This window comes from Drosophila elegans, unplaced genomic scaffold (genome assembly GCF_018152505.1).
Source record: "Drosophila elegans isolate 14027-0461.03 unplaced genomic scaffold, ASM1815250v1 contig_149, whole genome shotgun sequence".
Classification (NCBI taxonomy): Eukaryota; Metazoa; Arthropoda; class Insecta; order Diptera; family Drosophilidae; genus Drosophila; species Drosophila elegans.
In genome coordinates this window covers 14,353,938-14,378,199 of record NW_024545513.1, presented here as the reverse complement: position 1 = coordinate 14,378,199, position 24,262 = coordinate 14,353,938, and the positions used below count along the sequence as shown (strand labels likewise).

Genomic DNA, 24,262 nt, shown 5'->3' with positions numbered 1-24,262 from the left:
TTTTGCCGTAAAACTGTTCAAATATAAGTTGTTTTTGAAGGGCTCTTTCCTCCTTTGCCTTTTCCCCACGTGTGTGTGTTTTTTTTTGGAAAGTGGGGAAAAAAAGAGATAGCTTTGCCTGCGGTGAAAGGCGAAAAGCGAAAAAGGAAAAGCGAGGGGAAAACGGGAAGTGCAAAGTGAAAGTTGAGAGAAAGTTTTTCAATTTGTTTATGCATCCAGCACACAGATGAGTGAATTATTGCATTAGAATGATGAGTCGGATTCGTCCTGTGGAGTCCAGGTTCAATCTATAAAAACAGAAGCGTTTTAGTTGGGCAAACAGCATTTGAAATATTTATGCAGTCGGTTCTCCTCTTTTCATGAATTTAGATAGGGCTTAGCAAAGAATTCACAATTTGATTAAAATTAAATTTTTGTGCACTTACTTAATTTCAACGAGACCATACAAAAACCAAAATATTATGATTTTTAATAAGTTCCCAGTTTAATTTCGTGAAAAAATAAATTTAATTTAATAAGACCTTAAAACCTGAATGCTATTTTCGTTGCCACATCCTTATTTTGTTTATTAAATTACCCCTATTCACCTTTTTTGGGGACCTGCTCTCTCATTTGCAGTTGCCCGTCAATTTTGATGAATGTTTTTTCACCTTTTTCCCGATGTCAAGAAAAAAGTGTATTTAACAATATTGATGTTGGTGGCAAATAAATAATTAATTTATTACGCGCGGCGGCTTTATTGACAAACAAAACAGGAAGGGCGAATTGCAAATATAATGGCATATAGTCGGTTGTTCCCTGGATGTGTCCGGATATATTCACATTATTTTGTTGGGCTTTCAAAATTATGAAATGACAGGCGGGCGATGATATTTCATTTACTTTGTGCTGCCTGCTGCGGAAATGAGAAATGTGAAAGTGAAACAGCGGGGGGTGGAGGTGGTTGGGAAATGGAGGGGGTTTTTCATGGAAAATCGGATGGGGATGCTGTTTGTTGGCGCTCTTGTTTCGTCATCGTCATCGGCCACTGACAATGATGGAGGAAGATTGATGCCTTTTCCTCGCCCCAAATATCCACTAGACACACATGTGTCGCAGGGTGAACTCCGAATAACACAGTTGAAAAAAATAATGGCTGCCAAATCCAGTGGACTTATTAAAAACCCATCTCAATTTAATCAATATTACATACAAAAATATTTGGAAAGTCTTCAATCTGTCTGGCGAGTTCTGAAACGATAGATCTTGGCTTTGTATTTTTTACTCTTGTTGGCCTATTCTTTGTTTCATTTGTTTGGGAATATAAAAAAATTGTTGTTTGCAAATATTCTCCCCGTGTGTGCATTAAATTTGCCAAAGTTTTGCCAATTTCCGTGTCATTTAAGTTTAGCAAATTGTTGCATAGTCCGCTGCTCGATTGCGTACCAATTTCAATTTTTTGTGGCAAGACCACATGATGGATAGGGCATCGGAGTAGGATATAATTAACCATGTTTCTTGACACAAATGAATATTGTTAATGAAAATATAATAAAAACAAGAAAAGAAGCAAACTTCGGAAACCCGAAGTTCATATACCCTTGCAGTTATTGCTATGGGAGCTTTAATGTTATAGTCGTCCGTTTTTGATGAAATTATAGACTTATAATAATTTATTCATTTATTTTTCCGATTCTTCCGATAGGGTCGGAAATTTCTCCTTCACTGCTGCAAGTTTCTCACTGAAATTATAATACCCTCTGCAAGGGTGTAAAAAATTACCAAAAATCCTCAGTTTTAGTTCCATAACTTTCCTTGCAAACATCCGATCTCAAAATGGCATATCTTTAATGTATTGGGGCTTCAGCTTCTAAAACTTTGCGTTTAAAAATTGGTTTGTAATTTCGGGTCGATTTTTTTGTAATTTTTATGATGTAACCCCTTTCTAAATATCCGAAAAAAATCGTCCTTGCAGAAAAGTGACCAAAAACCTGCAGTTCTAAATCCATAACTTTTATGTCACGCATCCGATTTCAAAGTTGTATATCTTCAAAGTCTTGTTGCTTAATCTTCTAAAAATCTGCATTTAAATTCTGTTTTGAAAGTTTGGGTTGATATTTTTACGACAAAACTCCTTAATTAAATTCCGAAAAAATCATTTTAAAAACGGTACCAAAAACCTTCAGTTTTAATTCCATAACTTTTCTTTAAAATGTCCGATTTCAAAATGGCATATCTTTATAGTATTGGGGCTTCAGTCTCTAAAACTCTGCGTTTAAAAATTGGTTTGTAATTTCGGGTCGACTTGTTTGTAATTTTTATGAAGTAACCCCTTTCTAAATCTCCGAAAAAAATCGTCTTTGCAGAAAAGTGACCAAAAACCTGCAGTTCTAAATCCATAACTTTTATGTCACGCATCCGATTTCAAAGTTGTATATCTTCAAAGTCTTGTTGCTTAATCTTCTAAAAATCTGCATTTAAATTCTGTTTTGAAAGTTTGGGTTGATATTTTTACGACATAACTCCTTAATTAAATTAAAAAAAAAATCATTTAGTTTTCGCTTAACTTTTGCAAATTGAATATTAATAATGAAGTGAACATATGTGTTTTAATTATTAAATAAATTTACAATTGCCATGGCATGTTTGAAAAACAAGCAGTAAAAGGTTCCTCAGCGCACTAAACATGTTTTTTTAATTATTTAACCTGTTTTTGTTTGCCCCCACTGACAGTCGCTTAACAACTCAAATGGTGGAACTGCAAATGTGGGTCCAATTCTCTGGGCAAATTTGCGCAAAAGTGTGCGCTTGTTTTGCCTCAGTTTCAGTCGCACACACGCAGTACACCCAACCACACACACATAAAGTCCTGTTTGTCCTGACAAGAAAATGCAATTATGTAGCGAAATAAAACAATCAGTGGCAATCGCTTTGGGCAGCCCCTGGCCACTGTGGTCGAGTCCAGGCTTCTGGATGGTCGCAGTTCAGCAGTTCAGGAGTTCAGGACTCGAGAGCTCACAGATCCCGGTCCGAATGTCCTGCGGCCACGTTTTGGCTGCTCAGAAAATATTAAACACTTCAATGGCAGCGCGGGAATCAATAATTAAAAGGCAGTGCACACAGTGGGGAAAAGCAAAAGGCAAAAGGCAACATATGCTGCCATATCACGTATACGCACCATGGGCACCCTCCCATTTACATTCACATTCACCTTTTTGCGCCATCAGGTGCAGGTGCAGGAAAGTTATTAATGGTTTTCGGCGGCTTACGCAATTTGTGGCGTTATTAAAGTTGCACTACTGCCTTTGTGGGGCGGATGAGCCGTGCGGCAAGGACACGGCAGCAACATAATGCGAATGCGAATTGCGAATGTGAATGGGTATGTGTATGTGCAGCATCTGTTTGTCCGTGTGTTGGTCTGTTTGTCTGCCAGGCAGGCTTAACTTTTCCATTTTCCATTGGCAAGCGAGCCGCACGGCCATGGACTCACATACAAACACAAATACTGGCGAACAAAGCAACTGGCATAAGCAGCGTGGGAGAAAACGGAGAATGCGGAGAAAGTGGTCAATGCAGACATGTCCTTAATGAGAATTTCTCGTTCCAATCAGGCAATCAGGATTCGAAAAACAAAGCAATTCCCAGCCAAGAAACATTGCAATAGTAATGTTGAGTAAATAAATAAGTACACGGCACGCCATAGAAATCTCTGCTACAATTTAAAGGCTATTAAGCTGATACGTTTTGAAATTTAAATATAATATATAAAATTTATTTTTAAATTTATAACCTAATTATTTCTTTGACTTTATTTTTAGCAATATTAATTAACAAATTTGTTTTCAAACTTAATTTCCACAGTCAGTGTATTATTTATAACAATTGTTTTTTTTTCTATTTAATTTGAAATATCCGCAAGTTGTATACAACCCTTCAACAATTAATCTATTTTGCAGATATTATTCAAAGTCTTAATCGCGTGTGAACCATTTCCTCAACTGAACCCGAATGACTACAATTTGCACATAATTTTGGTTTTGTCATTTCTTTAATTCTTACTGCATTAGCTGTTGCTTAAAAGAATGAAATTCAAGTTTTACCATAATTTATCTTTAAACAGGATTTCTTACAAATCTAAATATGTATGGAATATTTAATAATTCTCGTTAACAATAAAGAAATGCACATATAAGAATTTCTTTGAAGCTCCAGGTAGTTTGAAATTGTTGTTATCAAATAGCGACATCTTATTTAAAAGTCTTGCATATATTGTCTCATTGGAATTTTCGATACGAAAAAAATACTCCAAAATAAATTTGTGCTTGTAATTTTGAAGAAAACAACCTAGGGTTAAACAACTCGCTGTTTCAAAACTAAATTTCCGCTTTTTTGCGTTTGCAATTCAAATGATCAAATTTGTTTTGATTTCTAATTGTATTTCCGACTGGGATTGGATTACTGAACGCAACTCATGGTATTCGGACATGCAGCCTGAAAATATACGGGAAATGCGGAATTTTTGCGTTTGCCAGGCCAAAACAACTGTACATATCTTTGGCATTCCTCGGTTTTCCCGGTCGAATCGAACACAAATGCACACATTCACTCGGATTTGGCCTTGTCTCGTTCTTAACGCATTATTCACTCCCAACGACATAAATCCCCGATGGTCGGACATGCCAGGAATTTGCATATAAGTGTGTTTCTCCGGGCTTTTAAGCTTAAGACTGCAGTGTTGAAAGTGTGTGTTTGGCCAGTTGAGAAGGACTTATGATATTTCAGATGAAGGGAGGCTTAAGTCAATCAATCCATTTACCTTGCATCTCTATTGTTTAGAGTTTTGCTAGGAAAAGGGGCTTAGCTCCTGACAATTATATTAACATCGAGTAATTAAGTGAAATAAATGGGTTACTTAGGCTTACGGCTAGGCAGTTTATTGAGTAATTATAAGACGATGTGAAATCGCATAATATTTCCAGAAATCGTGTACGAAAGCCAGCAAACACACAGCCCACAAATATGTAAGCTCGTGTCATAATTGAATTGAATTTTCATTTGGGGTTTCATTTTCCCCCAGTGAGCCCGAAGCCAAACGCCCAAAACCGAACAATTAAAATGAAATGCAAAATAAAAAACTAATTTTGTCACCCAAAATGAGGCTGAACAATGTGTCGCTGGGATTGAGATTGAGTCTTGTGGCTTACGACTTAAGCTGCCCGAATTTACCTTATTGGAAACTCATTAAAAAGTTGTAAAAATAAAACATATCACCCCGCGAAGGCAGGCACTCAAAAACTCATCAGATTGGCTTCCAAATCCTTGGCTTTGCTTCAGAAATCAAGGAAAAAGAAGAGAAGACATCTCCTCCTTCCAAGTCTATACAAATTTGGTTTAAGAACGGTTCGATAACTCAAACAACAATATCAGCCAATTTATTTTTTCATACAAACTTACACTTTTTAAAAAAACACACATTGTGAAATATCACTTAAATTGTGAAAGCAAGAATTATTTTAACAAAACTTACAAATATTTTGTTTAAATTAAAAAAAATTAATAAAGGTCCAGGTTTGAATGCCAATCGATTGGGAATGTTATTACGTATGCCATTTGTTATTGTAATCTTATTTTTATTGTTATGGCTAAAAAATTAGGGAAGAGATTATTGATTTAAAGCACATATGAAACATTTGTTGATCCCAGTACCGTCTCATTTTCTGTCCCATTTTTCTTAAATTACAGATTAGAGATTGGGGGGATCAGAGATTCCGGGGAGCAGAGACATGGAAATTCGAAGGGCTGACATTGACGCTGGATCGGATAGCGATAGTAATGGAAGTTATTTCGAATTGCAAAGGAACACAGTGCTGGATGACCCGAATATCCTGCGCATTGCGATCATGGCGGATCCCGTGGGTTGACCAGTTCTACGGAACAAGATCTTCAACTGATTTTAAACTTTTACTATTAGGAGGTAACGCTCGGTTTTTTACTGGCAGGCGTTGGTTATCAAAAGGACAGGTTCCGCAACTATATGATGGTGGAAAGCGGTGGGTGGTTAAGGCAAAGTAATATACGTAGCTTTCGACTAATTTTCGAATTCGCAGAAACATTGCAGGAGGACGTAGAGCAGTTTTTTCTTACTGTGTACAGGAAGCCCCACATAGGCATCATCATTTTGGATTACGACACGAACCTTCGACTTCGAACAGTTTTACAGCGATGCAATCAAATGCTCCCCGTTCTGATCACCGTGCCCAACAAGTCCTCACTGACCACCTATCTGGACAAAAAGGACCGCAACAGAAGACTTCGCCAAAGGGATGCCTACTAGGATATGAAAGAATCAGGACTTAAACGGTATAAACACCTCCCCCTCTACTCTTAAAGAAAAGTATCACAATAGAGCTTTGTGTACCATATGCACAGAAATATTTATAAATTTATTTTTAAATTTCAAAAATTTTCATATTTAAAAACAGGAATACTTAAGGATATATATATATGAAAAGTTTAAAACATTTTAAAATCATCTAGACGTATAATAGGGCTATATTATAGTTTTAATCAAGGTAGCTATGACTACAATTGGAACAGAATGGGATAATAAATGCCTCTAACACATAAATCTTTCATTATCTGTTTTTGTGTTTCTTTTAGTATGCTAGATTTGCAAATCGATTATTTTACTGAATTTTAGTTTACACTAGCCCAGAAGCTCAACCATCTCTTTATTCCCGCTTTACCCAACGAACAAAAGACTGAGAAAGTTTTCATTCGGTTTTGACCAAAAAAAAACAAACGAAATGACTTTGCTGAACTGAAAACCAACAAAATCTGGCATTCTGAATTTTATGTAGCGCTTGGATTCCCCCTTTTTTTGCCATTTCAGTTTCAGTTGCTCCAGCAAATTAATTACAATTACCTTTGGCTCTGTTCGATTGCACTTGTCGAATGTTTTTGACATGGCCGCAAAGTATTTTCAATGCGAATGTTTTTTTGGCTTTTGGGGCTTTATTTTCCGGCTCGGCTTTTTCCTGAAACTTTGTGTGGGTGTGTAGGTGTGTGTGTGTGGATGAGCCTGTCAATAGCAGAGTGGTAAGGAAAACTACTTGAGTTGTTCATAAATTCGAGGCAAATTGAAACAGACGAGCTTGTGGCGCCGTCGTCAAAGGGCATTTCATTTGTGATTTCCCGATTCTGGAGGAAGTGGATACGCCACTGTGATGGCTCAATATCGGCGCACTTTCACCTGTCCCGAGCACACAGCTAATCTGAAGGTCGGCACAGCTTGGACTCAGAGACTCGGAGTCAATTGCAAATGGCCAATAAGCTTTCAGGGCCATTTGATTGAATCGTTGGGCAGTCAAGCAACCGGAAACGGAAACTCGAATCCCCAGTCCCTAATTTATGCGCATACATTCACGTCGTGCCGCTTGTGGCAAAATAAATATGAGGCAAAAGCAAATCACGTATCGGCAAAAGGCAGCAAAACTGTCAGCAATTAATTTGGTTAGTCGCGCTAAAGTGAATTAGCGCGAAATCTCTGTGGAGTATGATGGCCGTCCTCCTATTTACCCGCCTTAATCCGTAAATCTTGCTGTCTGTCTTTGGCTTTGATTTTATCGGCGTGAGAAAATCAAAGCGCACTTTGAGGCCTCTTCCAAAAAAAGCGGGGGGAAAAAGTCGGGGGTTTTCAAGGGAAAAACAGGCTGGGCTCATTCAGACATAACTGAAATTTCCGGGAAGTAAAGCAAAAAGAAAAAAAATTAAGTTGAACACCATTACCTTATTACTTATTACTTAAATGGGGAATTGAAATGTATCATCTATGACAAATTTCTAGGACCTAATAATATTATGAATAACATGTAATATACAATTTTAAATACAATTTCTTGAAATGTTCTACTTAAAAGAACCCGTTCTACATTTCCTCAGCTCACAGCTCATATAAAATCCGTTAATTTATTTATCATTTCCTCTGTTTGCCCTTAGTTTTCGAGAATTTTGATTTTTTCTCAGTGCAGGACTCGCGGCTCGAGGGCAGGTGCTCATGATGGATATGGGATGTGGTGCTGAAGACCTTCAGAGCTGTAAATTTAATTACACTTATGCTCATGGGCGCAGTTTGCTTGGCAGTCAACTCATGTCCCGATTTGGCAAAGTTTCCACCTCAAAGCGACCCGCGGGCGACAGGAGCTGCCAGGAGTTGGGACTTTATTAAAAAGTAATTCCCATGATTGGATTGGCAAGTGGCAGGGGATGGAGCTGTCTTCAAATGCCACCGATTTGCGCCAAAGCAAAACACAAAAATATTATATACTTTATATACATATATATTATCCGATCAGCCAGCTGCATTTATTGCAAACTTTGCCTCGTTACTTGCGTTTCCATTTGTAATTGCCAGACCTTCTGCAGCTCTATTTTTCTCTCTCTCCCTTTCCCTCTTCTTGTATTTATGTTTTTTTGTATTTTTTTTTCCTCTGTGTAGAAAGGTTTTCCCGTAGGCAATGCTCAGATAATGCTGCACAAAGCTTCAACTTCAATTTCGTCCAACAAAAGACTCGGGCAAAGCAAACAAAGCAGCGTCAAACAGAGCGAGGGGCACAGGTGGGGTGGTTGAGACCCAGAGCAAACAATTGCAGCCTTGAAATATATATTCCATCCAGCTTTTCCCTCTGCCCGAACATTTTCCAAATTTTCTTTGTACATTTTTCTGTTGCAACAGAGAGTAATAATTTGATTTTTGAACGTTTCGTTAGTAGTTCACTGTACAGTAAGGCCATTGTGCTTTGCGTGCGGATGAAACTACGTTGAATTTAATATACTCGGGCGTATGAAACTTGAATTGCGTATACGCCGGGGTATCAGGGGTATCTGTATAAAAACGCAAATCCACCGTTATGAAAGGGGGAAAATGTGTGCGTGTGTGTATGTGTGTGTTGATGGGTGGTTCCACCAAATTTTTCGGGTTTGCTCATCAGCTTTGAGCTTAGGCCTTCAGCCAAGGCTCAAACTCGCAGCCTCACGAGTTTTCCCTGGAAATTGAAATACCCACTCATACCACTCTCAAAATACACACCAAACACACACACTCGCACAAGGCCATTGATATGAATGCGACTTAAGTGGCTGGTATTGTTTTTACATTAAAATATAATTTATTTTCATGCCTGCCTGCCTGTTTGCTGTGGCTCCACTTTCGCTCCCAGCTTCTTTATTTGGCACCCCGCGTCATAAGTGTGTGTATAGAGCCATTAACACGAGGCGTGAAATGAGCGCATATGTATGCATGATGGGGCAGAAACAAGAGCAGGCGATCCAGTTAGGCCACTCCCCTCAAACGAACTCCTTTCGAAGGATTTTTCGGAATGTAGGACGACAAAAACGAGGATAATCTTGAGAAGGTTCCATTGAAATGGCACACAAAACAAGCCGAATTTGAAATCAATTTAAAAATATTTTCTCTTTTCCAATGCTCAATTTGTTGGTATAGACTATATTTATTTGTTAATCAAATCATCATCATAATTGATCATCTAAAACATAATAACATAACAATTAAACCATTTTATGTTTTTTACTACATTTGATTTGAAACCCAAGTTATGAATAAACCTATAAATAATTAATTGTAACCAATCCATATTTCTAAAGTTTTTACTGAAATGCTTTACAATGAAGTAAAAATAAAATCTTAATTTATAAAACATTAAATTGCAATTTGATCCTTAAAGTGGTTTAAAATTGTAAACAAAAGCATAAAATACGTGGTGTTTTAAAAAAAAACATTTGTTCGATTAAAGCAAGTGGATTAGAATTTCATGTTCAACTTCCTGAAGGTATTTCTATGTTTCTATGACACTCCGGATCACTTCAGCTTTTTGCAATTGTATTAAATATTTTTTTTGAGTGACGTATCCCCCCGAAAAAAAACCGATTCCAGTCGGTTTCTAATGGAGCTGACCGGATAACGTGTCCTGCTCCACTGGCCATTTCAAGCCAGTGCAAAAAAATAAAAATGGTGAAACTGAGAGCCTTTAAATGCCACATGGACAAGCTGACAGACACACGAATTCCGGCTGAATAAGCGTGGCAACAGCCCATGGCCCAATAAAAAATCAAAAGGAATAAGTTGTTAATATTTTTTCGATTTGTTTTGTCGCTTTCGCTGTGTGTTATTTTGTGTGCGTGTGTGCCGTCTAAGCTGCCAATAATGACAAATACACATACAGACACAAGCACGCAGGACGAAAAGGACACACACACTCACACACAGACAGCTTGGCACAATTGGCTCTAAAGCTGTGCGACGTCTGAGTGCCTGGATACAGTGTCATGCGTGGGAGGTCCTTTACCGCTTTTCCGCCCTCCCTTTGTCCCCTTTTACCAACTCATCCCCCTCCTTTTCGCCTGGCTTACACGCTCGGTTGCCTGCCACACCAACACACACACACACATACACACCGCACATACACATATGCTCTTACATGTCAATGTTGGCATTAAAATTTGCCTTTCGTTTGAAAAACCCACAGGTTGAACATCCGAGGGCAAGGGGTGCCTCCAGAGAAAGAAAAATTCACTGTGAGTCTTTGATTGTATGAAGTCCAAGTGCTATCTCACTTTTTCCATGTATTTTATATTTTCAAAGTTATTCAAAAAAATCAAATATCCAGTTATTATATATCAAGTATAATCATTATAAAATGTATTTTCTTATTAGCCCCTTATTTTTTGTATTTAACTGAAATATCATTCACAAAAATGTGCCATTAAAATCCAATTAAATGATGTCAAAGTGATGGTGTGGAAAACCTCCCAGATTATGTGAAAAAATAGATATCTTTATTTTTTCTTGCCGTGTGGGTATCCGTGTGAGGCGCCTTCATGGCCCAAAGTGAAACATGTTAACAACCAGGGTCAGGTGGGTTGGTTTCGGTGGGGTGCGGCTGGCTTTCAGGACACTACACCGACTGCCTCGCGTTTCGGGACCACTCTCTTTTCTGCCCCATCCTGTTTTCCACTTGTTTTTTTTTTTTTTTTTTTTTGTGGAAGAGTCCTGGGGAGTGGCGATGGTACTGTTTTTATGTTGACGCGATTTTCAACATGAGTGGAGGCGAATTGAATCAGCGGGTGAGACAGAGGGGGCTGTGGGGGTAGTTCTGCCCCCCGATCAATCACTGAACCACCACCCAACAGCTCCACCTGGTAGCCACTGTGGATCCGTTAAAGTGACGCAATTGGTGTGAGCTTAATTTGCCTCGCTCACCTCGCATTATTTCCTTTTGTAACTCTCTCATTTGTGTGTTGACCTTTTTAATTAGCGAACAAAACTCTTGTTTTTTTTTGCAGTAGCAGCAGCAGCAACAGAAGCCGCAAGAAAAACATTGTTCAAAGCCGAACAAAGCGGTGCCAACAGTCTAAAACAAGCTGAAAGTTTCATAATTAAGTTAAGCGAAAAATGGGCGAAAATGGCACAAAAGGCACAAAAGGCACAAAAGTCTCAAAAGGCAATCGCACTGCGATCTCCCTTTTCGCATTCCGCAGCAAAGTATGCAACACTTTCGTCAATGCAAATAATCGCTTTTGGCGTCACGCACACACATACAAGTAAATCCTCGCATACAATTCGCCATTCCTGTCACTCACACACAAACACGCAAACACAGTTTGAACATAGAGTAATCTGAGAATCACTTGACACCTCGCTAACCTAAGCAAATAAACAGTTGCAAAGAGCAACTTGTTGTCGCAAGGCATTTTAAATGTACATGCTAGCAGAACTCAATTTAATTCGATCGATTTTATTTGCCATTGACTACTTAACAGGTCTAAGAAAGATTAGTAGTTGGATTAAGAAAAAGCGCCTAAGCTCTTGCTACGTAATTTTCTTTTCACCTTCTGAAACTATTAGCATTATTAATACTTTAAATGTATCCAAATAAGTTAATGTGTTAGATTCGGGTTAGATTTAATGAATTTTCTTATCCATTGATTTCTATATTGGTTTCTAAAAAACTGTAGGACAAATAAGTAATTAAAAAAAAAGGGCTTTAACTTTTATAAACAAATTTTTTCAAGTGGATTGCAGAAGTAACAAGTGAAACTTTTCCATAAAATATCCATATGAGCGGAATATAATTTTAAGAATAAATTTAACGAGTAAACTAAGAAGGCTTGGGTTTTATATGAATATTAAAATGATGCAAATTATTTAAGTTCTCTACTTTTCAGAATATTAAATTTATTGGTTTGTATTGAGTTGTATTGTAGCGTTAATATTTATCTATTCAAATAAGACATGTTATGCATCTCAAAAAAGTTTTTCGCGCCCCAACAATTCATGTCTGAAATATTTATGTATTCAAATTTGAAGTATAATAAATAAAAAGCGCTCTGGTGCTTATTGCAATCGTTTGCTTGCATTTTTTAAGTAAACAATAAATTTTTTGTGCTTATAATGTAATCAAATTGCAATGCCTGCCATTATAAACACTGGTTTTTTACTTTCCCAGGGTATTATCTCTCATATTTATGTAAACAATTCGGTTTTATGGGATATCCAATTGCAACTTTCCGAGGTTCGTGGGCGGTGACTCCTACCACTGTTTTCGGTGTCCAGTTGCCAAATGCCGGGGCAGTAAACAGATCCGGGGAGGCACTTTATTTCTCGTTATCGCTGGCATTCGATCCCCGTTGTCCCTGCCCCTCGACACCGGCATCGGTTCACATTGCTGTCACAATTTCTGCGACGGCATTGTGGAATGATGGCAACGTGCATACAGCGTATGCAAATATCAGAGCCGAAGCCACTCGGAGCAGTCATGTTGTTGGAGGCCAGAAAAGAGCAGTCAGATAGCGCCAGCAAAAGCGGGGACTGAAACTGAAACAGATCCATCAATTGCACATGCATGTGGCTGAATGTTTACCACAGGGACCAGGATATGACAGGAATCATATTGGTATATCCCACGGCCCACGAAAGGCAAACAATGTGGCACAAAGTGGGTGCATAGTACGTTACTTATTTATACCTCTTGTAGTTCCCCAAAATGTACTAAACGATTCCTTAGGCTGTAAAATTTAGGTAAATAAAACATTTTCAAGTTCAAATTCGAAAATTTTTCATAGCCAAAACCAACCAAGCTATATTATAATATTTCATAAAAAAACAAGAAAAAAAGCAAGCTTCGGCAAGACGAAGTTTATGTACCCTTGCAGCTATTGCAAAAATTAAATATTCTTTAAAACACCTAAATTTCGAATGCATTTTTACACCCTTGCAGAGGGTATTATAATTTAAGTCAGAAGTTTGCAACAGAAATGTCTCACTTCGTGGCAAACTTCTGACTGAAATTATAATACCCTCTGCAAGGGTATAGAAACAAGCTACTTTTGAAATCTCTTCAACGTTTTTATTTAATATCTGCCGGCTTAATGTTAACTCATATTCGGACTATTCGAAGGCCAAATAAATACGACAAAATAGCGATCAACCGAAAAACAGTCCATGATTTCAAATGAAATTGCAATAATACGATCAAGCGAAAACAAATGTCAGCTTAAATGAGTTGCACTGCATACAAATATACGCGTAAAAAAAATTTCATGCTCAAACATACAGAAAAAAAATATGATGCTTCACTTTAAAGTTTTTCATTAAAAAGTCAGGAAAAAACGAGTGAAAAAAGCAACAACGATGGCAAGCGAATACCTCACAACGGCGGCGACAGAAAAAAACAAGCTCGCAAAAATATTTAAATCAAAATATTTTGTCAGAAAGTCGGGGCCGCCGTTGCGATGGAAATATTTCCACGATGGATTGGCATTTTGCATTTTGCGGCATTTTGGCCAAGAGAGAAGACCACCATCGAGTTCTGGGCCAAACATGCCTGAGATTTATAATAATGAAAAATGCGCGCCTGCGATTACTCGCCCCATCGCATCCTCGTTAGTTGGATTTTTTTAATACTTTGTGGGGCAGACAAAAAACGGAATTACCTAAATATTTTAAAATTTAAATAGCGAACAATTATAGAGGGAAAACTTATTGCTGGCAGAGGAAAGATGCGTACGGTAAAAGTCCACAAAGAGGGCCAGATCGCATATGGAGTCTTGATTCCGGCCTTCAGTCACCCCCCACATAGGTTTTAATATATTTTCACTGCACTTTTGCCAACGTTGTTATGGAAATTTTCTCCTTTGTTTGAGTCAGCAGGTAAAATCCATTGCTTTTGTTTTGAGTTCAAGAGAAAAACCTCAAATGCCCCAAATTGAAGCTAAATAAAAGTCTCAATTAAAAGTGAAATTAAAATTGTTGTTGAACTAAAACCCAGACAAACATGGAATTTTATAAGAATTCCGTAAATATTCTGTAAAGGATGATCAAATTAAATATTTCAAATTTTTTAGATGGTTAACATGCATTTCAAATTTATTAGCCATTGAAATCAGCAACATTTAAAAGGGAAATATAGGCTATCGTTCATAGTTATAGCTAACATGGGAACGATCGAATAATTTAGCGAAAAATTTAATTTAGTGGAAAAAAAATAGTGTCACTGTTGTTAAACACATGATATAAATATAGAAATATTGTTGTTTAAAATAATATTTCATATTTAATTTGTTGCCGAAGCTTTCTTTATTACTTGTTCTTTAATAATATTTTTAAATGCAATTCCGTCTTTTTTCATAACTTAGTTGGCAGTTCCTAGAGCTCGACCACATATTTGCACACATAAAATGATATGTTTCAGTGTTTGACCCGTGACCCTGCTGGAGATGTTGCAGTTATTTCACCTACATTTTGTAATTATGCCAAGTGCCAGCAACAGCATCTAAATTAACATCGAATCGCAAAAACACATGCCCACGAGCATGAGCACACAGCTTGTGTGCAGCAGTACTTTGGTTTACTTGCCACCGAACGAGTGGGTGCACAAATCCCCACAAAACGTGGGATTGAAGTAGAAATCGCACCAGGAAAATATTATAATAAGCTCCTGGCCACAGGAATGCATTCTGACCACCACATTCTATACAACTTATGTTTTGCATTGATTTTTACCAACTGGCCGATTCAAATGCCACACCTATTTTCAGCGGACAGGGAGAATTCCTTGAGGTGAAATAAACCTTAACAAAAACATATGGCCCGATTTTACTTTGCAGCTGTCAAGTTGGGATTTCATATGTAATTAGCTTTGGCGGTGGTCTTGTCATCGCTGGCAATGCTATTATTAAGCTGTCATTGATGACGATGACCTTGGGCCGATGCCCGGGGACGGTGGGCGGTGAGCGGTGTGCGGTGGCGTGGAGGCGTGGAGGCGTGGAGGCGTGGCAGATGTGACGTGAGCAAAAGCCTTTACAATTCTTGACATGCATTCAGCCTGGCAATTCTATGCCACACACTTGAATACACCTTTTGTGACTGCTGGTGGGTTGGCTTTCGGTGTCTTTTTGGGTGGTTCACTCTGTGGTTCTTTGGGTGGTGCGACACCACCTGCGAAATGCCTTCGGTCGAGGCCTTTGTGGCATCGAGCCCCGTTAATTCCGCTGCGGTTTGCATTCTACAGCTCCGCCAAGTGGGCATCAATTTATGGCCGAATGATTCAGCAGTGTGTAAAGTGTGTCCTTTCCAAGAGGCAGGCACACGTAAAATTGAGTGTCAATTAAAGGAGCATAGAAGATTCTGTTTCAGCACAAGAAGCATAACACTCTGAATTTTAACTTGTTTTTAACTAGAGAAAATGAGCCTGTGTTTAAAATTAAAACCAACAGCAACTATTTTGGCAATAATTATAAAAATAAAGGTCTGATAATGGAATATCATAACGTCGTTAAACCCAAAAAATGTGTCAAATCAAGTCGTCAATTTTTTGCTATTTTCTTCAAGAAAAATTGAACTATAGTTTTATCTTTATTTTTGTTTAAAAAAAAAAGTACAACTCAAATATTATAATTATTAACTTACATTCAAGTTTTACAATATTTAATAATCATTATTTTACAGTTTTATTTCTTATGATCAAAAGTATTAATGTTTCCCTAAGTTTTATTAATCATCACTAAATAAATTTTATTGATTAATACACTTAAATTCGAAATTGCCAAATGAGATCAAAAGAGATATTTTTTATATACTTATAAATATTCGCTTTATGATTGGCTTTCGAATTAAAGAACTTTGATGCACTTTTTTGTGCCCTTAATCAACGTTATCCAGTAGATATATTCAAAGACAACCTGATGCCTTGGTTGTTGCTCTTAAAACTATCGAATCTAATTCTTAGCCATTAGGAGTCATTAACCGATCCTCCGTGGAATTTATGTATTCACATTGGCTGCTCCCATTAGCGAGCTTAACCCTCTCGTGGACTACGTGCTCATACATGTCTCCCTGGTCGTTTATTTTCAGCATCCAATCGATAGGATTGTAACGGTTGAGTGCATTTTGTAGCATGTTTCGAGGATGCCGCTGGCACAACAGGGTGGATTGATGGGCTGCCTCATTTATTTATTTATATATACCAGCAAGGACCGCGAACATTACTCGGGACTTTGGGTTTTTTTTTTGTCGGGGAGCACGAAAAAAGGATTCGAGTTCTCCATATGAAACATGGAATGAAATTACCAAGACAGCAAACGGAAGATGTCAATCAGTTTTCAAATCAAAGTCAGGTAGTCCAATGAATCCAAACGGCATGAAATCTCCAGAGACTTTGACTTACTATTAGGTATTTTGAATTACCAATTACTTTTGGGTATCGAAATAAAATATTTATTGCATGCATTCAGAAACCCAATAGTATTGTTTTCAAACATGCAGTCCCATGAAGCTTGAAACAATTATTTTTAGTTTCTAGAAACAAAAATAAAACTTTGCCGTACAAACAAAAGTATATTTCTGTTTAAAACTAAACCTAACAATTTACAAAAAAAATTTTATTTAATTTTTTTTCAACTAGAATTGATTATTATAATAATTCGCACATCATGCATTACACATTACATAAATTCTAGTAATTTTAGAGGCATTGTTTGATTTTAGTGACTTTAAAAATGTAAATTCACAAATGAGTTATCAATTGTGTATAAATGACTGAATTATGAATTCTATAAATAAGCACGAGCATTTTGCATTGCCGTCAAAATGTTGTGATTCGTCTAATGTGTTTTGTGGCTTACATTGAGACTCATCCTGCTGTTGCCGGGGATTACGTTGCCATGGACTTGTTCTTGGGCTTCCACTAGCACTAATCTAAATCCCGATCATAACTTACTTACAAACCTCTCAATGGGCTTTCCATTTTCCTCCGCTCCCCCTCCCCCTTCCACCACCCCCCTTGTCCATCAGCAAATCGAAAAAGGAAACCATTATGTGGCCACTGGACTTTGGCTTTGGCTTTGGCTTTGGCCTTGTCCTGCGACTGCGAATGCGACTGTGTAAGTGCGAGTGCGAGTGCTGCTCCCCTAGGGCAATAATAACTTGTAAGTGCTGCCTGATGCTTGTATATGTGGGCAAATCTATTATGCACAACTGTGTCTGCTGTGTGCTATACATAGAATATATATGCATGTATACGACTCTAGAAGGTGTGCTGCATTAGTGGGAACTGGTGGGCACAGGTTTGTCAGCTGTGAAGTTCTTGCCCAGCTCTTGAATAAGCCAAAAGTGCTCCGAACTCTAAAAGATTAAAACGGGACAAAAACACAAACGTAGAAAAAAAAAATTCCTAAAAGCTTGCAGCTCAGCCTACTAGTTTTTGACCCGAGCCTCACTGGGGTATACACTTTTCAAAATCTGTATAATAGCTTGGCTTAAAAAACATTCTTAAGTCAAATTTTTCTGTTTTAGTAAACGTAGGAATGTGCATAGCTAAAGTTGAACAACCTATATGGGTAAAATCAACAAAGTGGAATATCAAAACATTTTTTTTTTACAAGCCACTTTCACCTGGAAATTTTAAGGAAATGCGTTACATTAATCATACCTTTCAAGGCCCTTAAACATCTCAATATGTGAAAAAACGCATTTAAAATTTAGTTGAACAATTTTGTTTTAAATTGTGTAATTGAAATTTTATAACAATTATAATTTTATATTTTTTGAAAGTCACTTTTATATTAAGAAATTACTTATTTTTTTAATATGACTTGAAAAATTCTTTAAATTATGCTTTTGGAAAGGCATAACATTTAATTTATAATTCGTCTCTTCAAAGAACATTCGCTGATTTATTAGCCATCCTTATAAACCGTATATTTGCCTTAAGTATATTTCAGCATTATCTAAAATTAAAAGCACGCCAAAACCCTTCTGGTAGATGTATGAAATACAATCTATTGACAGGCCAGGAAATCCAATTAAATGGTTATTTATGAAAAGCTGTTATTGGGTTTTCGATTAAAATTCGATTAGAATCGATGGTCGTGGCGGTTTTGAAAGCAATATTTTAAGTACATTTTGGAAACCGCAAAATGGCCAATGCCCTGCAATTAGCAATAATTAGTTTAGCCATTTATTGTCGTGTGCTTTGCCTATGGACTTGTTAACCTGAAAGCGTTTGTTGACGCTTCTGTGGACACAAAAACCACAACATTGCATGGCACAAATATTCCCACGCACACATACGAAGGAGCACTTATACAGAGGCAGAGGTGAAAGTTGTGGAGAAAGTGGGGGCGTGAAGGAGAGAGCGCATCAGAAAGCCATGATAAAGAATATGTTTGTTTAGTTTGTGTGTGCCTGTGTGTGTGTGTGTGTGTGCTCTGTGTCTGTGTGAAAGTGTGGGTATTTGCCTGGCTGTCTGTATGTGCGACTGGCCCACTTCCGTTAACGACATTTGCTTCTATTTGGAGAACTAAGTCTTAAAGCGTAATTGAGTGAAAATTTTCATTCAACCATAAGTGTAATTCGGCAGGTGAGTTTTTCCTCTTTATTTTTATTTGCTTTAATTTTGAAGGGTGTGTGGCGAGCGGAAGGAAGGGACTGTGTGTGAACCTACTTTTCAACCGGAAACACCGCCACGTCCCGGAAATGTTTCAGCCATTGATCAGTTTGCCAGACTGTGACTGAGTGTGTTCAAGCCATTCTCGCAGAAGTGCTCAGCCACTTATCGATGGCAGTTAACTGGCGCCAAAAGAAATGCCATCGCCTGAATGGCGACCCAAAGATACTACCACTCAGGACACAATGCAAGCCAATCGTCCTTTCGGCTGGCAATGATGGGCAAGAAACTGCCCTTTTATCCATGCAACGGTTGAGGGTACATAAGCCAGCGAAAGCTATGGGGTTGGTTTGTGGGATTTAAGACGAAAAGAATTCGATTTGTCTTAAAATTTAAAATTAAAATTTAAACTTTTGAAGAATTTATGGTAATAAAACTAGTTAGTTCCTATGTTTTAAACACAACTTTAGAGGGGGAGGAAAATTGCCATCGAGTCGGGTAAGCTGGATCGCAGCTACTTCCGTTTTTCCATTTTCCTGTTCCGTTTTAACCGTTTTCCATTTTCACATTCTCTTCAACTGCATCGCCACCGAAATGCACATGTGACCAAATTACCATAGGTAGACAAGTCGGAGACTAGGAGTCCAGATGGAGAATTGAATAGGATATAGAGGGGATCGGGCGACTTACAATAACAAAAACAAGCACAAGCAACAGTTATGGTAGGTTCTTCGAGTCAGTCAGTCAGTCAGTCAGTCAGTCAGTCAGTCAGTCAGTCAGTCAGTCAGTCAGTCAGTCAGTTAGTTAGTCAGTCAGTTGGCCCTTCGGTCCTTTGCACATTTGCAGCTAAATCACGTACGCGGTAAATGTGCTACTAATGAGCGCAGGAGTGAAGACACAGCACGAAGGGACTATACCGAGAGAAATACTTCGCAGCTAAATTATGAGTTTCTAAAATCTACATTGCGTTGCCAGATCATCTATATCCTAATATCTCATAAGTTTCATTCATCTCGAATATAAAATCGCTTTCAGAAATTAAAAAAAAACCCAAGAGAATTCTTTTAGTTTAAAGCTTAAATTACCTTTTTAATCATTTCAGAACCTGAAGTAGTTCGCTTATATAATTGTGTACTATTTTTTTTGTAATACATTCAAAAGGGACTATTTTTTGCAATAACTCAAGCGTTGGCAGTCAGGCATCATGGAGCCTAATGTCCCTGATTTTACAAATGATTGCCGAACAAATGCCCCCCAACCATTAACCCATGTGTGCCCACCTTGGCACTGACCTCCCACACACTCACACTCACACAGCAACCCAGACACAAAGTCGATTCAATCATTGCGGGGCGTGTGTCTGTGAAAACAGGTTCTATAAATAAATGCTCATTTCTTTGGGGGCTGGAACAATGCTCCCGTTGAGATGGTTTTTACTGGGTTAATGGTGGTGTTGTGGAAAAACGACCCCCCAAAGTTTTCAACAATCGGTCCAGCCTAAAAGCAGGCAGCAGAAAGCTAACACAATAGGTGGTAAGTCCACACCAAATCAGAAATGAGTAACCGTGCTTGTCAAAATAACTAGGCGTAGACCATCTAATCAGTGTATTTATTTTTGGGGACCAATCAGTTAATTGCATTGGTTACTGAGTGGAAACTGTAATTGAGCCAAACAAATACCTAAATTTGATATACTTCGATTTGGGGAATTCAAAAATTATGCTCTATTTCTCCGCGAGAATATCCTGAAAGTACAGTTTGAATTGATTGTTTTATTTTAAGATTATCCTTATAATCAGTTTTTGTGTTTTTTAAGTATAATTTATGTTTATATATTTTCGACCAATACAAAATCTATTTTATAGCTTTCATATTTTATTTAGTGTACATTAATGTCAGTCCTTACTTGTACCTCATCCAATATTTTGGCAGCTTATCAAACCCCTTTTTTAAATAATATTTCAAAATGTACTTACCTGGACATAGTCGACAGCAGTTCGAACAGAGAAACCAACATAAAGCAAACAGAAGTGAGGCAATTGTAATTTGAACGTCACATACAAGTGAAAACTATCTAAACAAAATGTCGGAGGCGTGTTTCCGTTTCCGATAAGTTGGTAAGTTGTTTCCAATTCGAAACAAAGTTTCCTGAACTGGCAAATAAACAGTAACCGAAAAAAAATTGCTTTACATTTAAAGACTTTCACTGTACTTTGATTTATTTCGGAACAAAAACGATGCGACCAGCAGAAACAGCAGTTTTCTGCCCGAAATTTCTGGGAAATGTTTGGCAAAAATGCCCTTGAGACTAGAAAGTTTACATCAGTTTTGGCTTTGAAGTAAAAATCACTTGGGGAGCTGAACTCGAATTTAAGGTCAATTCTGAACAATTTATGTAAGCTTCAGAATGAATCAGTTATTTGCGGTCTTAATTTACTTTTAGTTAATTAATTTAAATTATTCTGTTTGAAATTTGAGTTAAATCAGAATGTATTTTATTTATATAAGCTTGCCTCACTGTGGTGTGTTATATTTATGTTGACTTTCTGCTGTTTGTTGAATTTATGTGGTTCGGCATAAACATACTTAATTAAACGCTTTAAATGTGTTTTCTGATGGGAAATGGGTAAATGTTTAGCATAAACTAAATATTGGGAAAATAAACAAATACGGCCTTGCACGGGAAACAAAATTCGTTAAATGCATTTGCATAACAATTGCTTAATAAATGAAGATTCGCCAGCAGCTAAAACTATAATTGTTAATCACCAGGAACAATTGCGGCATTTAGATTGATATGCGACAAAACAATTTGAAAATTAGCATTAACATTAATTGCATTGGGTCACACAAAAAAAAATAAAATAAAATAAAATAAAATAAAATCAATCAAGTAAATCAAATAAGGATAAATTGATACCTAAAGCCTAGATATTTATCATATTTAACACAATGCTTTCTCTACTTACATGATGATTTTGTCTTCTCAATTGCTTTCTGCCTCGTTTGAGCTCGGTTTCCTCGGTTTTGATTACCTTTTTGGCTTATGATTTCTTCTCCTTGGGTTTTGTCATTTAAAATCACCCTGACATCTGCGGTTTCTTTGTGATCAATGTTAAAGCATCTGTTGTTTGTCAGGTCCTCAGAGTACGGCTTAATGGTTTATTATGGTCAATATATTATGTATGATGAGTAGATCAGGTCAAAGTATTTTCTCATTTGTTGTACTTCCGTGACTGCTTTCAGGTAGTTTGAGTGATTCGATGGGGGTGCTCGGATAACTATTGCATTTCTTTACGGTTCACGAAAAATAAATAAATACTCTTGTACATGTTACTGTAATTCGACACAAACACACATTTTTTTTTTGGCACTTTGAAAAAAAAGTGTTGTCCTTGTTGACTTGTTGCACGTTGGCTAGTTGCAGCAGCATTCAATTGAACTGCTCAACTGTTGATGTTGCTGCCGTGCTGCTGTTGCTGTTGCTCCTGTTGCTGTTGCTCCTGTTGCTCCTATCGCTGTTGCTGCTGCTATTGCTGCGAGGCGCACAACCTTTTGGCTTGGATGTTGAACAGCATCTGTTGCTCAGCAGTTGGCTGACTGACGAGGCCACCTCGTGTGGCGGGTGCTCGGCACTTCGGCTGTAAGCCCACCCCCCGAAGAAAGCCCAGTTCACCCATGTCACCCATTCCACTCTCCGGGAACAACAAGTGGAAAGTGTGTAACTGTAACGACGACCATGACGACGACGACGGCGGCGGCAGCAGCAGCAACAGTCGAAGCAGCAACAGCAACAACAGTCCAAGCAGACACAGCGACAACAGTCGAATCAGCAGCAGCAACAGCAACAACAGTCTCGCAAGCAACAGCAACAACAGCAACAACAGTCTCGGAAGCAACGGCAACATCCCAGCAGCAACATCAGCAGCTGCGACAGCAACAGGCTTACGTGGCGCCCAGGTGATACGATGGAGTGGCACTACCAATACAATAGTACGATTTTTTTTTGGGGGTTGCTGCTGCTGGAGGGGAAATGGCAGCTCAGCTCGCTGAATCGCTGATATGGGGAAATAATGAAAGCCCACTACTGCGACAACCATTTCTTCTTCTTCATGTGATGTTGCGACCGATGTTGGTCGCACTTGTTGAAAAGTGGTTTTTTAGACATCACCAAATCATTAAAAAATGTAAATATTGCCAAATTTCACGAATAAGTCATTCATTGAAAGAAAAACAGACGAAAGGTAACAATACTGTCAAATCAACTTGTTGAATGAAGGTTAAATTAATAATAAATATGTAGGTTAATATATTTATATTTTACTGCTAACAATTATTTAATTTTATAACATTGACATTTTAAGGTTTGAATGCAAAACGTTTGATATTTATATAGCAAGCTAAGCGAAATATGGCATTCCATTTTTGGATCATTATTATTTTTATTATTTTGGTCAAAATACTGATATTTTAAATTGAGGATATTGAGGATATTGAGAATTCAGGATTTTTTGTAATTTTTTTGGCAGTTTTCATCTTTTTAAGTATTGTCTATATAAAACGTAACGAAAAAGTAGCGGCTTCAAGATAGTCACTTACATACAAACCATGAAAAAGTGGGGACCACTTCGTTGTGCTTATTGACATTAGCTTGTATCATTGCTAGTTTAATGCTATCTGTTATTTCAATTTCAAAAGTGCGCATAAGGTAAAGTGTTAATTGCAGTCAAACGGCTTGCGAAAACTGGGAAAATGCTGTCTAAGAATTATCTGCGCATGATCGGAACGAACTTAGTTTACAAGAAATAAGAAAATCACCAAATAATACAAATATTTTAAAAATTAAACACATGAGAAGTAATAATAATTTTAAAATTTATAAAGTTTGGGTAACATCAGTAAAATTTTCAGACGCATTTATCATCCTAAGCATTTCTTAAAAAAAGCTTTATATATAAAAACATAATTTTTTGACATTTGGGACATCCAATTTCGATTGCGATTCAGTTTACACTTATTGTAATAAAGATAAAAAGAGGTAATGATCGCATTGAAAACCTATAAAAATACCCTTTGAATACGGCTTTGAACACGGATTTAATGCACGGCAGTCCATATTTTTTGCAAATTGTACTTGAATCGCCAATATATTCCGACAGTTGACATCGAAGGCAACTGCTGAATGAGGGGCCGGGATAAGTTTCATATTGCATCCAGTGCGAACGCAGCTTGCAGTAATTTTGATAACTTGATTTACGCAGATCATTGCTATTGGCGCCTTTTCAGCCTTGATACGATTGCCAACGGCAAGGTTGCGGGTG

At 37.6% G+C, this 24,262-nt stretch overlaps 2 protein-coding genes across 6 annotated transcripts in view; one reads left to right on the top strand and one right to left on the bottom strand.

Moving 5' to 3' along the window:
* The window catches only part of LOC108149984, a 101,723-nt gene extending 79,218 nt beyond the window's left edge, over positions 1–22,505 (bottom strand). For all 5 annotated transcript variants that reach the window (XR_001774653.2, XM_017277913.2, XM_017277909.2 and 2 more), the window contains exon 1: positions 21,911–22,505. Coding sequence is in view for 1 of the 5 variants with exons in the window: in XM_017277911.2 (XP_017133400.1) it covers positions 21,911–21,912 (2 nt within the window). In the remaining 4 variants the exon portion in view is untranslated. The remainder of the gene's footprint in view (positions 1–21,910) is intronic.
* On the top strand, positions 5,686–6,607 carry LOC108149987 (V-type proton ATPase subunit F). Its single transcript, XM_017277915.2, has 3 exons — positions 5,686–5,891; positions 5,951–6,029; positions 6,087–6,607. Exons 1-3 carry the CDS (start codon positions 5,763–5,765, stop codon positions 6,311–6,313), a joined length of 435 nt encoding a protein of 144 aa, XP_017133404.1. The 5' UTR covers positions 5,686–5,762; the 3' UTR covers positions 6,314–6,607.
* Positions 22,506–24,262: the final 1,757 nt, after the last annotated feature.

Excerpts from the sequence above, each read along its gene's own strand:
- LOC108149987 (XM_017277915.2), top strand. The coding sequence starts at position 5,763 with ATGGAAATTCGAAGGGCTGACATTGACGCTGGATCGGATAGCGATAGT. Across the intron at positions 5,892-5,950 it reads TTGCGATCATGGCGGATCCC|GAGGTAACGCTCGGTTTTTT; the intron begins GTGGGTTGACCA and ends TTTTACTATTAG. Across the intron at positions 6,030-6,086 it reads CTATATGATGGTGGAAAGCG|AAACATTGCAGGAGGACGTA; the intron begins GTGGGTGGTTAA and ends TCGAATTCGCAG.